Genomic DNA, 16,257 nt, shown 5'->3' with positions numbered 1-16,257 from the left:
AAATTATTAGAATTAATATTGTTTTCCAAGTTTAAGTGTGAGGCACTTTATGTTTGTTTGTTGACTGCCGAAAGAACACCGACATTAAACATTGAATGGGGTCATATTAATCCTAAAGCGGGGGGAGGGTGTAATATTGATTCGGGTCAAAATGACCCGAAGGCAACACAAGGGTTAACTATATTGCTCACATTGAAAGAACTATCTTCACTTTGGAAGTATGCAGATTAAACCAATGTGGAAATGTACTACTGAGTTTGGACTGAAGAAGTTGGGCTTACTACCATTATTTGATTGTAAAACTGCAAACTGAACTGTGTTTTTTATCACGTAAAGTGTTATGCTGTATGTTAATACATTTTATTCAATGAATACTCATACTAACATATGTGAACATTTACATGACTGTGAGCAAAGATAAAATAGCTTAAAAAGATGTTTGCATAACATACTTTAACTTCAATATGCAACACAGCATATGCTCTCACACATAAACATCAGGAACAGGGGAGACATGTTTGGATAGAGGTTTAAACATGGTGTTGTGTTCTTCCGGTTTTTTGATCGATTTTTATATTTTAAAAAAGGGGAAAACATCAAACTAAAACGTTAGCTATGATCAAAAGTTGTTACAAATGGAGATAAATTGTGCTTGAATTCCATTTCCTAATGTATAAGAGTAAATGCACCAAATACAAGACTATGCAACTTCCAGTTAAAAACTATTTTGTCGGTGAGCTGCCCAGTAAATATCTGATTGCGTTGTCTGCATTCATTTCGTTTTCAAGAACGTTTGTAACAGTATTTAGTACTGAAAACTATTAAGTATAACATATATCTAACGAGGAAAAAGCACCATTAATTGTACCAAGCAAAACTGAAGAGACACAGAAACTCCTTATAATGTATTAATATTGTTCTAATATGCCTTAACATCCGTGAATACTGGTAAACCTGCATGTAACGCATATAAATCAAGAACATTTGATGAAACTGCAGTTTAGAGCAAAACCTGAAGGCATAAAAAAAGAAAAGATACATTACTTGGGTAAAGTTTGTAATAAAAAAAAGCAAATATACTAAAACACAATTCACCAAATGGATTATTACAATAACTTTTATTTTAAAAAAGCAAAACTTGATACAAAATGTATCCAAAGATCGAACAGAAATCAGCACCGAGGAGAGATAAACTATATTTAAGACGGCTTCCCCAATGAAACATGAAATACAGCAATCATGCAAACACATAAACAGAGGTAAACAAATGCAGGCTAGTGTCACGCATTGAGCGTGACAGTCACTCATTTCGGTCTTTAGTCACGCACTCCCGCCATACATCGTATTTCTCACGCTGAAAAAAAACTCTGGGCTATTTAATGTGCCGCGGCGCGCAAACATGACCTGGCGGCGCTGCCCTCACCATGGAGGAATCAAGCACGTCTCCCCGAATCCCCTGGAGTTCTGCTGTGAGGTGCCACTTATCAGCCAATCAAAAAATAGAAATGGGCTAGAGTCTAGCCGCTAGACAATAGCCAATCAGAAAAAACCGTATATATTGTATCTGGGTATGATTTAATCCTGCAAATGTGCAAACAATATTCCAGAGCACAAGAGTTAACACAACTATATAGTGTATAGTGGACATATGTGTGTCTGTATGAGTGTGCAGGAGGGGGTGAGCGGTTGGGAGATTGTTGTGTTGTTGGTACACTCTTTCAAAGTTGTTTTAAGAGCTGTTCGGATTCAGCATGAGGATATTGATACAGTGTTTCGAGAGTAATTAATTTCAGATATTTCAGTAGAAGATGTTCCTACCTCAGAAGAATCATCACAATCCCCAAACGCATCAGCGAAGTCTGATGGACTTTTCCTCAGGGTCTGGTCAGCAGGCAGTGTGTTGTCATTGTAAGAACTCACGAACTTAAAGTCACTGGTTCGAGAACCTGTTGTCAGGTACGCGTCATAATTGTAGGCGCTGCGTAAAGTTCCTGTGCCGTCAACGTCTGCGTAATTAGGAGGGAGATACGCGCTGGGGATGGCAACTGCTCCATCAAACAACAGTCTGGGCTTACTCCTGCGACAGAACCTCACACCCAGGATGATGATGATGAAGGTCAGGAAAAAGGTGGACACGGACACCAGCGCGATGATCAGATAAGAGGTCAGTTTGGAGTTCTTCTCGTCATAAGAAATATCCTTCAGTTCTGGCACCTCAGCCAAGTTATCAGAAATAAGTAAATACATGGAGCAGGTGGCAGAGAGAGAGGGCTGTCCGTTATCCTTCACCGACACAATGAGGTTCTGTTTCATGCTGTCAGACTCAGAAATGTCACGCTGGGTCCTGATCTCTCCGCTGTGGAGACCGATCGTGAAAAGACCCGGATCAGTGGATTTGACTATATGATAGGACAGCCAGGCGTTCTGCCCGGAGTCCGCGTCCACCGCGATCACTTTGGACACCAGAGAGCCTCCGTGTGCAGCTTTGGGGACCAGCTCGGTCATGAAGGAGTTGCCCTCCGGGGCGGCATACACTATCTGAGGAGAGTTGTCATTCATCCGATACGAACACACTGACGGTCACGTTGCTGCTGAGCGGAGGAGAACCGTTGTCTCTGGCCATCACGTGCACTTTAAAACTCCTGAACTGTTCATAATCAAACGACCTCACAGCGTGCATCACCCCCGTGTCTCCGTTAACGGAGAGATAGGAGGACACCGGGGCGCCGTTCACCTCCCCAGGTAACAGAGAATAAACCACGGTACCGTTTTGTCTCCAGTCGGGGTCTCGAGCGGTAACGGAACATAAAGTGGAGCCAGGTTTGTTATTTTCAGTCACATAAGCGCTGTAGGACTGTTCCTCAAACACAGGTGGGTTGTCGTTGATGTCTGCTACAGACAGCTGGACAGTTTTAGAGGAGGACAGAGGTGGAGAGCCCTCGTCAGTGGCAGTGATTGTAATGTTGTAATCAGACTCTAGTTCACGGTCCAGTTGTCCTGTAGTCACCAGAGAATAATAGTTTTTAATAGAAGGAACCAACTTAAAAGGGACGTGTTGCTGAATGGAGCAGCGGACCTGTCTGTTCGCCTCAGAGTCTCTATCCTGCACGTTGATGATGCCCACCTCTGTACCAGGTGACACGTTCTCAGGTATCGGGCTCGTCAGTGATTTCAGATATATCATCGGGGCATTGTCATTTACATCAGTAATCTCAATAATCACTTTTGCCTCTGAAGATAGTCCATAACCATCTTTAGCTTCAACAAACACGTCATATTTCGATCCCTCTTCATAATCAATGTCACCTGTCACACTGATTTCTCCAGTTTTTTCATTTATTGAAAACATATTTCGTGATTTATCAGATTGTCGGCTGAATTCATAAGTAACATCTCCGTTGACACCTTCGTCTGCATCTGACGCACTGACAGTGATAACTGGCGTATTAATAGCAGAGTTCTCCGGTAACGTGGCTTGATAAACGGCCTCAGTAAAAACTGGGGCGTTATCATTTGCATCAAGTACAATGACGTGTATGACGACAATACCGGATCTCTGAGGAGAGCCTCCGTCTACAGCGGTGAGTAATAATTTCATTTCCTGCTGCTCCTCTCGGTCCAACTCTTTATCTAAAACCAACTCACCATATTTTCTACCAGCATTTGTCGTCTGACTACTGAAAAGAAAATGAGGGTTTTGTTGCAAAATGTAGCTTTCAACGGAGTTCTTGTTTATATCGGCATCGTGTGCTGCATTTATACGATACCGAGCTCCTTTGACAGCTGACTCTCTGATTTCAAATTTAATAATATCCTTCGGGAAAAATGGTGCATTGTCGTTTATGTCCTGCACCTGCAGGGACAACCGGTGTAACTCCAGTGGGTTTTCTAATAGCAAGTCGAATTTAAGAACGCACGAAGGCTTTTCTCCACAATGCTCCTCTCGGTCGATTCTTTCCGCAACAATTAAATCTCCGTTTCGAAGGTTAATCCCGCAATACTGTCTGTCGTTTCCTTCCATGTCAACACGAGCTTTGCGAGCAGACAGCCTTCCCACGTCCAGGCCGAGATCCTTGGCGATATTTCCAATAACAGATCCGGGCTTGAGTTCCTCCTGGACAGAATAGCTCAGGTCTCCGTGTGCAGACTGCACCACAACAAAGAAAAAGACAAAGCCATAGCTTTGAACAACGCGCTTCCGAGTCATCATCCTCAGGCAGAACTACACACGTTAGAAGACGTTAATATCGAGCATTTAAAAGACCACTATTCGATCAATAGATGTGCCTTCCCAGCATTAGTCGTCGGTGTTGAATGAAATATAGAACACAAGGCTGGTCCATCCAAATAATGGGTGGTGTGCAAAGCCGCCTGAACACTTGACTGCTAGCTGGTCTATAGTGACACCGTGAGTACAACGGAAATATAGCAATATATTCTAAAATACATGATCCCAAACTCTTATGTTTCATGTATCAATAAAAATGCACTCGAATAAGGTACCAAGCAGTGTCACACGGAAGTATTGTGCAATTTACTTTTTTTAATACAATGTGTTGCTGGTTCTTCGTGTGATATCATACTTTCAAAAAATCATCTTTAATTGCTCTGCTTTAAGGACTATATTGGATCATAATAAGATAACATTTCTCAACGATTTATGTCAAACAATGTCTGACCACTGATTGGTTCTGAATGGTTCGTCACTCAATTATATATCAATTAAAATCTAACATTTGTATAACAAATTTTAAAAAACACCTATTCTATCGTTCATGTCCCTGGTTTTGTAGATTTCTTTCTGCGGTTAAGTTCGAGGTAAGCGCTCAAGAGAGAGAGAGAGTCAGTCTGTCCTGGAGTCATGAAACATAATATGTTCAAGAGATGTTGGCATTAGAGTCAACTGCAATAATTGCTTAAGCCTCACACATGAAGAAGCTAATTATTCTTCTTCATCTTGTTTTTCAGATGGCATCTCTGCCACGAGCTAAATGGTTTTGAGTGTATAATATTTGTTTAAGTTATACTATCGTATGTAGATCTATTGTACAAAGACTGAACATTACATTTTACAAATATGCAGTCAATGATACGTATTTGTAATAATAATAATATAAACAATAAATACAAATAAATGAATGTAGACAATAGTATCAAACGGAAAAAATGGTCCAGCAGTTTGAATGGAAAATCCTTTATGCAGTCATCCACCATGCGGAAGAATTATTTATTTTCTTTATATTAAAACGTTACCATACTTGTTTCACTGTCACTGAACGTTAGATTGTGAACAAATGGAGAAAACTTTGTAATGGATTTTACTTATGCTATTGAAAAACAATCAAATACATAACACTTTACTGATTGGGGATATAATTCATATATCACATGAATTATTTTTCTTTATTGAAGACCAGAGGTTTAACGTTATTTACAAAGTGAAGAATGTCCGATTAGAAAGAAAACTACAGTATACGACATCATTGTTGTCTAATGCAAAAACAAAGAAAAAACAGATGTATGTTGTCCTCAATGCATAGAGCAAAAGCGCTGCTCAGCATCAGGGACAGAGGCACGAAGAAATACAGCTCCATAAAATGACACAGACAGCACACTGCTTGATTGATAAGTAAATATAATCAGATAAAGAGAAAAATAATCTGATCACAGTGTTATCTTTGACTTAATAAAAGAGTTGAACCATGCGTAAACACCATAACCGAAAAGAGCAGTGCGGGATGAGGAGAAGTAGATGGAAAATCCTCGATGTTTCAATGAAAATAGTAAGTGTTCTCCAATATGAAATGTAAATGATGTGTACTACAGTCAAATAACATATGCTTGTTGAATCTTTTTTTTTTTTTTTATAGTCTGAAGTTGGGAAATAATTCCCCTGAAATCAAAAACAGATCACATACTCTGAAACTAAAGAGACAACCAACTGCAATAATTAAAATGCTAAAACACCCACAGGAGGTAGGCATATACAATAGATATACAAAACACATTAAAATAGCAGCACCATGTAGCTACCCATAACTTTTGACTTGAACTGAATTCTCCAAAGAGAATTGCAGGACATAGTGGAGTCAACCAACAGTATGAATAAGTGAGACAAATAGGCCAAAAGAGATGTGACACATGTTCCTACCTCAGAAGAATCATCACAGTCCCCAAACGCATCAGCGAAGTCTGATGGACTTTTCTTCAGGGTCTGGTCAGCAGGCAGTGTGTTGTCATTGTAAGAACTCACAAACTTAAAGTCACTGGTTCGAGAACCTGTTGTCAGGTACGCGTCATAATTGTAGGCGCTGCGTAAAGTTCCTGTGCCGTCAACGTCTGCGTAATTAGGAGGGAGATACGCGCTGGGGATGGCAACTGCCCCATCAAACAACAGTCTGGGCTTTCTCCTGCGACAGAACCTCACACCCAGGATGATGATGATGAAGGTCAGAAAAAGGGTGGACACGGACACCAGCGCGATGATCAGATAAGAGGTCAGTTTGGAGTTCTTCTCGTCATAAGAAATATCCTTCAGTTCTGGCACCTCAGCCAAGTTATCAGAAATAAGTAAATACATGGAGCAGGTGGCAGAGAGAGAGGGCTGTCCGTTATCCTTCACCGACACAATGAGGTTCTGTTTCATGCTGTCAGACTCAGAAATGTCCCGCTGGGTCCGGATCTCTCCGCTGTGGAGACCGATAGTGAAAAGACCCGGATCAGTGGATTTGACTATATGATAGGACAGCCAGGCGTTCTGCCCGGAGTCCGCGTCCACCGCGATCACTTTGGACACCAGAGAGCCTCCGTGTGCAGCTTTGGGGACCAGCTCGGTCATGAAGGAGTTGCCCTCCCCGGGGCGGGGTACAGTATCTGAGGAGAGTTGTCATTCACATCCGATACGAACACACTGACGGTCACGTTGCTGCTGAGCGGAGGAGAACCGTTGTCTCTGGCCATCACATGCACTTTAAAACTCCTGAACTGTTCATAATCAAACGACCTCACAGCGTGCATCACCCCTGTGTCTCCGTTAACAGAGAGATAGGAGGACACCGGGGCGCCGTTCACCTCCCCAGGTAACAGAGAATAAACCACGGTACCGTTTTGTCTCCAGTCGGGGTCTCGAGCGGTAACGGAACATAAAGTGGAGCCAGGTTTGTTATTTTCAGTCACATAAGCGCTGTAGGACTGTTTCTCAAACACAGGTGGGTTGTCGTTGATGTCTGCTACAGACAGCTGGACAGTTTTAGAGGAGGACAGAGGTGGAGAGCCCTCGTCAGTGGCAGTGATTGTAATGTTGTAATCAGACTCTAGTTCACGGTCCAGTTGTCCTGTGGTCACGAGAGAATAATAGTTTTTAATAGAAGGAACCAACTTAAAAGGGACGTGTTGCTGAATGGAGCAGCGGACCTGTCTGTTAGCCTCAGAGTCTCTATCCTGCACGTTGATGATGCCCACCTCTGTACCAGGTGGGGTGTCCTCTGCTATTGGATTTGTTAGGGATTTTAAATTGACTACAGGTGCGTTGTCATTTGCATCAGTGATAGCAATTATTATTTTAGCATATGATGAAAGCCCTAACCCATCTTTTGCTTTAATACGTATTTCAAATGATGTCGTAGTTTCATAGTCAACAATACCAATTACTCGTATCTCACCGACTTTACGGTCAATACTAAATGTATTCTTCACTTCGTCAGTAACATGTCCAAATTCATAAGTGACGTCACCATTGACACCCTCGTCTGCATCAGTAGCGCTCACTGTGACCACTACAGTACCTACAGGGGAGTTTTCAGGCAGACTGGCTTTATAAATGGCCTGGCTAAACACTGGGGCGTTATCATTAGCATCCAGTACAGTGACGTGTATGACGACAGTACCTGATTTCTGAGGAGAACCTCCATCAAAAGCTGTAAGGAGTAGATTGATCTTTTGTTGTTTTTCACGATCAAGCTCTTTTTCAAGAACAAGCTCTATTGTGTTTCCATCAGCAGACAAAATGAAATTATCATTATTTTTTAGGCTGTACTGTTGAACTGAATTCTGTCCGACATCCGCATCGTGCGCCTCTTCAATTGCAAAACGAGCTCCCCGGTCGGCCGACTCTCGAATTTCTATATTGATCGATTCTTCCTTAAATTGTGGGGAGTTATCATTAATATCTTGAATGTGTAAATTAATCCGATGGAGCTCGAGAGGATTCTCCAGCACAAGCTCGTGCTTTAGGATGCACGAAGCCTTTTCTCCACAAAGCCCCTCTCGGTCAATCCTGTCCGCGACGACAAAGTCTCCGTTCTTCAGGTTTATGTCACAGTAACGTGTATCAGTCCCATCGGTGTCAATGCGCGCTCTTCTGTTGGAGAACGCGGCCCTGTCGAGCCCCAAATCCTTGGCGACATTTCCAATAACGGATCCACGTTTCGTCTCCTCTGGAAAAGAATAGCTCATGTCTCCAGATGCGAGGTGCAGAAAAAACAGGAGGAAATAGAAGCCGCGCGCTGGACGCCAGATTGTTTTCGAGTCCAACATCGTCGATTGGTTCCTCACAAGTTGAGGAATGAAACGAACAATACCGTTTAACCACAAAACGCACAAAGCAACAGCGAGTCCCGAGTGATTGTTCCTATTTTGACACACGAGCACGCTGTTCGTGCACACTAAAGGATATAAGAGTTCAAACATCTTAAGGCTGGTAAAGAGCGCCACCGTGAGTCAAGGCAATCCAAAACACTCAAGAAAGATCATAAATAAAAGGGAACACTTCAAATGCCCTGTATCCTGCGTTATATTTAAGTTCATACATGAATGAAACAAATTCTGAACAACTATGAATAATAAGCACTCTTTGAAACTTCAGTTATCTCGAAATTTAAACCAGGAAACAATAGAGAAATAAGCAACTTCAACAAATAAGTCTTCCAGTATATGCATGAAATGCAGCCTGTTATTACGGTCGAGGCTATGAATGAATATACTAATGTTAGCATGTATAATAAAATAACTGATATATACTTTTCAAATTGGGGTTTTGTTACAGTATCCAATATCTGTGTTTCCTCCCCCATGATGCAATGATAACCTGCATTAGTGTTCAGGATATAATGACCCTAACATGTATAGCCTCACTGATTGCAAGACAAGGTCAGAATCATGGATTGTTCATCTTTCATTTAATTGTTTCTACTGTTGCTTTATTGATATTCTTTGACTGTATCCTTTACGGCCAAACACTGTTGTGAATGAAGTCCATATATGTTTGCTTACTATAGTTATCTGAAGCTGGATAATTAATGGTGAATCTAAATTCACCACAATCCATACAACATGTTTTACACATCTACCGAGTTATAAAAGTAAAAAAAGTTCTTCTAACTAATTTTTGTTGTTACAATGAGGAAACCTTTACAGAATTAACACAGGTATACATGTATACGCTCCACTTAAATTATTAAACATATACATGCATTTAACTATGTGGTGTTATCATCATGTTGATCAAAATGTGGACTTTTTAAAGTTCAATTGGTTATTTACATCACATAACAGGCAGAGTAGTGGAATCAAATAGTTGAAAGTGTGGAAAAAAGTGAACAAAAAGTTCCTGAAATGCATGTCAGAATATGTTCAGCACCAAGGACAGAGACATGAGTTGAAAACAGTGAAGCACTCCCAACACAGAGACACGGTGTGTGTGTGTGTGTGTGTGTGTGTGTGTGTGTGTGTGTGTGTGTGTGTGTGTGTGTGTGTGTGTGTGTGTGTGTGTGTGTGTGTGTGTGTGTGTGTGTGTGTGTGTGTGTGTGTGTGTGTATGAGAGAGAGAGAGAGAGAGAGAGGAGAGGGAGGGAGTGTATGTATGTCTGTATGTGGGTGTCTGACTGAGTGTGAGAGAAAAAGAGAGAGAGAGAGAGAGAGAGACAGTGAAAAAGAGAGAGAAAGAGGTGTATTTAACATTTGTTTTAGAAATAAAGGCCATGACTCTTACAAACCACCAGTATACGTCTAAAAACGTGCATAACACTGCATAGGTGAATCAAGGCGATTGAAAACAACACATTCTTGAACCAACTGTTGCTCTTTTCTAAAAAAATTAATTGAATAAACCTCTCTTGCAATTACAGCACCAACAATATATAAGTTTCATTTGATAGAACACTTTCTATAGAAAATAATAAATGTTAAAACAACTATGGCAACATAGCAAAGACAACATTCAAGACCAATCACTATAATAAATCCCCAAAAAAACATCAGACAGCTATTACTAAAATGTTCTTGACAAAAACTAGCTGCATAACATGTGAGGAAAAGTCCCTCATTCTGTCAACAAGACCTTTCTAGACTGACTTCAAGAAACTCACTCTGTATTTTAGTGAAGAACATAAGTTGAGAAAAACGACATGCAAAAAACAAAACCTCAATCCTAATAGCACAAAAGACACACAGGAGACACATGTGATTCATGTTATAAATAGAATGAAGCTCATTCAGAGCGTCTCATGAAGTATAAAGAAATGTTGCCAAAATCTTTTTTTAAAGATTATTAAATTGCAAAACAGCAACAATGACAGAGAGAAGCTGTGAGAATAAAATTCTGGTTGAAACCAGTATAGGCAACTGAGAGAACTTGCATGAAAAAACAGAGAAAAGTTGGCTGCTTTCATACCTCAGGAGAATCATCACAGTCTCCAAACGTATCAGCGAAGTCTGATGGACTTTTCCTCAGGGTCTGGTCAGCAGGCAGTGTGTTGTCATTGTAAGAACTCACAAACTTAAAGTCACTGGTTCGAGAACCTGTTGTCAGGTACGCGTCATAATTGTAGGCGCTGCGTAAAGTTCCTGTGCCGTCAACGTCTGCGTAATTAGGAGGGAGATACGCGCTGGGGATGGCAACTGCTCCATCAAACAACAGCCTGGGCTTACTCCTGCGACAGAACCTCACACCCAGGATGATGATGATGAAGGTCAGGAAAAATGTGGAGACGGACACCAGCGCGATGATCAGATAAGAGGTCAGTTTGGAGTTCTTCTCGTCATAAGAAATATCCTTCAGTTCTGGCACCTCAGCCAAGTTATCAGAAATAAGTAAATACATGGAGCAGGTGGCAGAGAGAGAGGGCTGTCCGTTATCCTTCACCGACACCATGAGGTTCTGTTTCATGCTGTCAGACTCAGAAATGTCCCGCTTGGTCCTGATCTCTCCGCTGTGGAGACCGATAGTGAAAATACCCGGATCAGTGGATTTGACTATATGATAGGACAGCCAGGCGTTCTGCCCGGAGTCCGCGTCCACCGCGATCACTTTGGACACCAGAGAGCCTCCGTGTGCAGCTTTGGGGACCAGCTCGGTCATGAAGGAGTTGCCCTCCGGGGCGGGGTACAGTATCTGAGGAGAGTTGTCATTCACATCCGATACGAACACACTGACGGTCACGTTGCTGCTGAGCGGAGGAGAACCGTTGTCTCTGGCCATCACGTGCACTTTAAAACTCCTGAACTGTTCATAATCAAACGACCTCACAGCGTGCATCACCCCCGTGTCTCCGTTAACGGAGAGATAGGAGGACACCGGGGCGCCGTTCACCTCCCCAGGTAACAGAGAATAAACCACGGTACCGTTTTGTCTCCAGTCGGGGTCTCGAGCGGTAACGGAACATAAAGTGGAGCCAGGTTTGTTATTTTCAGTCACATAAGCGCTGTAGGACTGTTCCTCAAACACAGGTGGGTTGTCGTTGATGTCTGCTACAGACAGCTGGACAGTTTTAGAGGAGGACAGAGGTGGAGAGCCCTCATCAGTGGCAGTGATTGTAATGTTGTAATCAGACTCTAGTTCACGGTCCAGTTGTCCTGTGGTCACCAGAGAATAATAGTTTTTAATGGAAGGAACCAACTTAAAAGGGACGTGTTGCTGAATGGAGCAGCGGACCTGTCTGTTAGCCTCAGAGTCTCTATCCTGCACGTTGATGATGCCCACCTCTGTACCAGGTGGGGTGTCCTCTGCTATTGGATTTGTTAGGGATTTTAAATTGACTACAGGTGCGTTGTCATTTGCATCAGTGATAGCAATTATTATTTTAGCATATGATGAAAGCCCTAACCCATCTTTTGCTTTAATACGTATTTCAAATGATGTCGTAGTTTCATAGTCAACAATGCCAATTACTCGTATCTCACCGACTTTACGGTCAATACTAAATATCTTCTTCACTTCATCAGTAACATGTCCAAATTCATAAGTGACGTCACCATTGACACCCTCGTCTGCATCAGTAGCGCTCACTGTGACCACTACAGTACCTACAGGGGAGTTTTCAGGCAGACTGGCTTTATAAATGGCCTGGCTAAACACGGGGGCGTTATCATTAGCATCCAGTACAGTGACGTGTATGACGACAGTACCTGATTTCTGAGGAGAGCCTCCATCTAAAGCTGTGAGGAGTAAATTGATCTCTTGTTGTTTTTCACGATCAAGCTCTTTTTCAAGAACAAACTCTATTGTGTTTCCATCAGCAGACAAAATGAAATTATCATTATTTTTTAGGCTGTACTGTTGAACTGAATTCTGTCCGACATCCGCATCGTGCGCCTCTTCAATCACAAAACGAGCTCCCCGGTCGGCCGACTCTCGAATTTCTATATTGATCGATTCTTCATTAAATTGTGGGGAGTTATCATTAATATCTTGAATGTGTAGATTAATCCGATGGAGCTCGAGAGGATTCTCCAGCACAAGCTCTTGCTTTAGGATGCACGAAGCCTTTTCTCCACAAAGCCCCTCTCGGTCAATCCTGTCCGCGACGACCAACTCTCCGTTATGCAGGTTTATGTCACAGTAACGTGTATCAGTCCCATCGGTGTCAATGCGCGCTCTTCTGTTGGAGAACGCGGCCCTGTCGAGCCCCAAATCCTTGGCAACATTTCCAATAACTGATCCACGTTTCGTCTCCTCTGGAAAAGAATAGCTCATGTCTCCAGATGCGACGTGCAGAAAAAACAGGAGGAAATAGAAGCCGCGCGCTGGACGCCAGATTGTTTTCGAGTCCAACATCGTCGATTGTTTCCTCACAAGTTGAGGAATGAAACGAAACGAACAATACCGTTCAACCACAAAACGCACAAAGCAACAGCGAGTCCCGAGTGATTGTTCCTATTTTGACACACGAGCACAACGCTGTTCGTGCACACTAAAGAATAGACGAGTTCAAACATCTTAAGGCTGGTAAAGAGCGCCACCGTGAGTCAAGGCAATCCAAAACACTCAAGATCATAAATAAAAGGGAACACTTCAAATGCCCTGTATCCTGCGTCATATTTAAGTTCATACATGAATTAAACAAATTCTGAACAACTATGAATAATAAGCACTCTTTGAAACTTCAGTTATCTCTAAGATTTAAAGCAGGAAATAATAGAGAAACAAGCAACTTCAAAAAATAAGTATTTATGCATGAAATGCAGCCTGGTATTACGGTCGAGGCTATGAATGAATATACTAATGTTAGCATGTATAATAAAATAACTGATATATACTTTTCAAATTGGAGTTTTGTTACAGTATCCAATATCTGTGTTTCCTCCCCCATGATGCAATGATAACCTGCATTAATGTTCAGGATATAATGACCCTAACATGTTTAGCCTCACTGATTGCAAGACAAGGTCAGAATCATGGATTGTTCATCTTTCATTTAATTGTTTCTACTGTTGTTTTATTCATATTCTTTGACTGTATCCTTTACGGCCAAACATTGATGTGAATGAAGTCCAGATACGTTTGCTGACTATACTTATCTGAAGCTGGATAATTAATGGTGAATCTAAATTCACCACAATCCATACAACATGTTTTACACATCTACCGAGTTCTAAAAGTAAAAAAAAGTTTTTCTCACTAATATTTGTTGTTACAATGAGGAAACCTTTACAGAATTAACACAGGTATACATGTATACGCTCCACTTAAATTATTAAGCATATACATGCATTTAACTATGTGGTGTTATCATCATGTTGATCAAAATGTGGACTTTTTAAAGTGCAATTGGTCATTTACATCACATATCAGGCAGAGTAGTGGAATCAAATAGTTGAAAGTGTGGAAAAAAGTGAACAAAAAGTTCCTGAAATGCATGTCAGAATATGTGCAGCACCAAGGACAGAGACATGAGTTGAAAACAGTGAAGCACTCCCAACACAGAGACACGGTGTGTGTGTGTGTGAGTGTGTGTGTGTGTGTGAGAGAGAGAGAGAGAGAGAGAGAGGAAAGAGAGAGAGAGAAAGAGCGGCAGAGGGAGGGAGTGTATGTATGTCTGTGGGTGTCTGACTGAGTGTGTGAGAAAAAGAGAGAGAGAGGGAGAGAGAGAGAAAAAAAAGAGAGAGAAAGAGGTGTATTTAGCATTTGTTTCAGAAAGACAGGCCATGACTCTTACAAACCACCAGTATAGGTCTAAAAACGTGCATGACACTGCATATAGGTGAATGAAGGCAATTGAAATACACAACACCTACTTGAACCAACTGTTGCTCTTTTCTAAAAATTAAAATTGAATAAACCTCTCTTGCAATTACAGCACCAACAAGATATAAGTTGCATTAGATAGAATACTTTCTATAGAAAATAATAAATGTTAAAACAACCATGGCAACTATAGCAAAGACAACATTCAAGACAATCACTTTAATAAATCCCCAAAAAAACATCAGACAGCTATTACTAAAATGTTCTTGACAAAAACTAGCTGCATAACATGTGAGGAAAAGTCCCTCATTCTGTCAACAAGACCTTTCTATATTGACTTCAAGAAACTCACTCTGTATTTTAGTGAAGAACATAAATTGAGAAAAACGACACAAAACAAAACCTCAATCCCAATAGCACAAAAGACACACAGGAGACACATGTGATGCATGTTATAAATAGAATAAAGCTCATTCAGAGCGTCTCATGACAACCCTGTGTCACAAAAATTAAGTTCCCCCAGACCTAAAATGCAATTTGCAGTTACGTTTGACTCAAACGTATTTCTCTCCAAATTACGTTTGACTGAAACGTATTTCTCTTCAGATTACGTTTGTATTTTACGTAATATAATTACAAATACGTCTCTGATCAACGTATCTTTGCCGTTTGTTATCTCTCTTTTCTACAATGCTGTTATGAATTGTAAAAAGCGTCCTCTAGTCTTATTTATTATTATGTTATATATGTTGTTTCGCCTGCGTATTATGACAGCAATACGCGTTGTAACGGATCATATGAATTGGCGTGAAGACTTACTGCTGGTGACTCTCCATTATTTCTTTCTTTAGGTGACAATACATTAATTAAAACTCGTAAACTATCACCACCTTAACAGAGTTAGCCCCATACCGGTCGAATCAACGATTAAACTTGTTATAAAATGCGCATCTGTCCGTAATCTAAACCATAAAGTTCACATTTTAACCTACAAAAAAGTGCGCTTCCTTTTAACCTTACAAAATAAAAGTCCGATTTATCTGTTAAGCGGAAGTAGTATAAAACGTCTATATTTATTCAAACAATACAATATAAAAGGCATACATCAAAATCAATAAGGAAAATGCTAAACAGTCAAACAACTCAAAACAATAAACCCTTCATGGCGTTATTTACAGGCGTTTTTACTTCTCATCAAACAAAAAGAGCAGGTACCCGGAAAAATCTGGGAAATAATTTGGGAATTGTTAATAAAACATGATTTACCATTCAACTTCCACTGATATGCATGCAAACTAATACATCGCTTCACACACACACACACACTGACAGAAACACATAGACACTCACATACATACACACACACACAGGCAGAGACACACACATACTCACACACAGACACACTCTCACGCACACTCTTACACACGCACACACTCTTACACACACACACAGACAGACACACACTCACACACACACAGAATGACAGACACACACACTCAGACACACACAGATACTCACATACACACACAGGCAGAGACACACTCACACACACACCCACACACACAAATACAGATGCACACACGCATACTCTGCAGACTGACCCTTGACCTCCCAATTGTCTCTCAGATATAACCCTGCTGCTTTATATTTAATTTATTATATTTACCTAAATATAAGACTTTGAGGTCGTGGGGGGAATCCCCTCCAAAACTTTCATAAGAGAAAATTGTCACCGTGCCAATAACCCTTGTACGATCCTTAAAACCAGTCTTTTAGTTAATTTTTCATACTTTCAAA

The 16,257-nt window shown here is 41.1% G+C and overlaps 2 protein-coding genes across 2 annotated transcripts; both read right to left on the bottom strand.

The window, feature by feature from the left end:
• Positions 1-1,575: 1,575 nt before the first annotated feature.
• LOC130209310 (protocadherin beta-15-like) lies at positions 1,576-6,838 on the bottom strand. The gene is made up of 4 exons (XM_056438870.1): positions 6,152-6,838; positions 2,585-4,147; positions 1,819-2,538; positions 1,576-1,581 (listed from the first exon to the last, which is right to left on the bottom strand). The coding sequence occupies exons 1-4, from the start codon at positions 6,836-6,838 to the stop codon at positions 1,576-1,578; spliced, it is 2,976 nt and encodes a 991-aa protein (XP_056294845.1).
• Positions 6,839-9,973: 3,135 nt separating this feature from the next.
• On the bottom strand, positions 9,974-13,050 carry LOC130209309 (protocadherin gamma-A11-like). The gene has a single exon (XM_056438868.1). It carries the CDS (start codon positions 13,048-13,050, stop codon positions 10,663-10,665), a length of 2,388 nt encoding a protein of 795 aa, XP_056294843.1. The 3' UTR covers positions 9,974-10,662.
• Positions 13,051-16,257: the final 3,207 nt, after the last annotated feature.

The sequence above is a fragment of the Pseudoliparis swirei genome, chromosome 19 (genome assembly GCF_029220125.1).
Source record: "Pseudoliparis swirei isolate HS2019 ecotype Mariana Trench chromosome 19, NWPU_hadal_v1, whole genome shotgun sequence".
Taxonomy (NCBI): domain Eukaryota; kingdom Metazoa; phylum Chordata; class Actinopteri; order Perciformes; family Liparidae; genus Pseudoliparis; species Pseudoliparis swirei.
The sequence above is the reverse complement of the archived record's forward strand: the minus strand, read 5'-3'. Positions and strand labels throughout refer to the sequence as shown.

Bases quoted from the DNA above. Each gene is read 5' to 3' on its own strand.
- LOC130209310 (XM_056438870.1), bottom strand. From the start codon at position 6,838: ATGACCGAGCTGGTCCCCAAAGCTGCACACGGAGGCTCTCTGGTGTCC. The intron at 4,148-6,151 runs GTAGGAACATGT...GTTGTGGTGCAG, and splicing joins ACTGTGATGATTCTTCTGAG to TCTGCACACGGAGACCTGAG. The intron at 2,539-2,584 runs GTGACCGTCAGT...AACTCTCCTCAG, and splicing joins CTCCTCCGCTCAGCAGCAAC to ATAGTGTATGCCGCCCCGGA.
- LOC130209309 (XM_056438868.1), bottom strand. From the start codon at position 13,050: ATGTTGGACTCGAAAACAATCTGGCGTCCAGCGCGCGGCTTCTATTTC.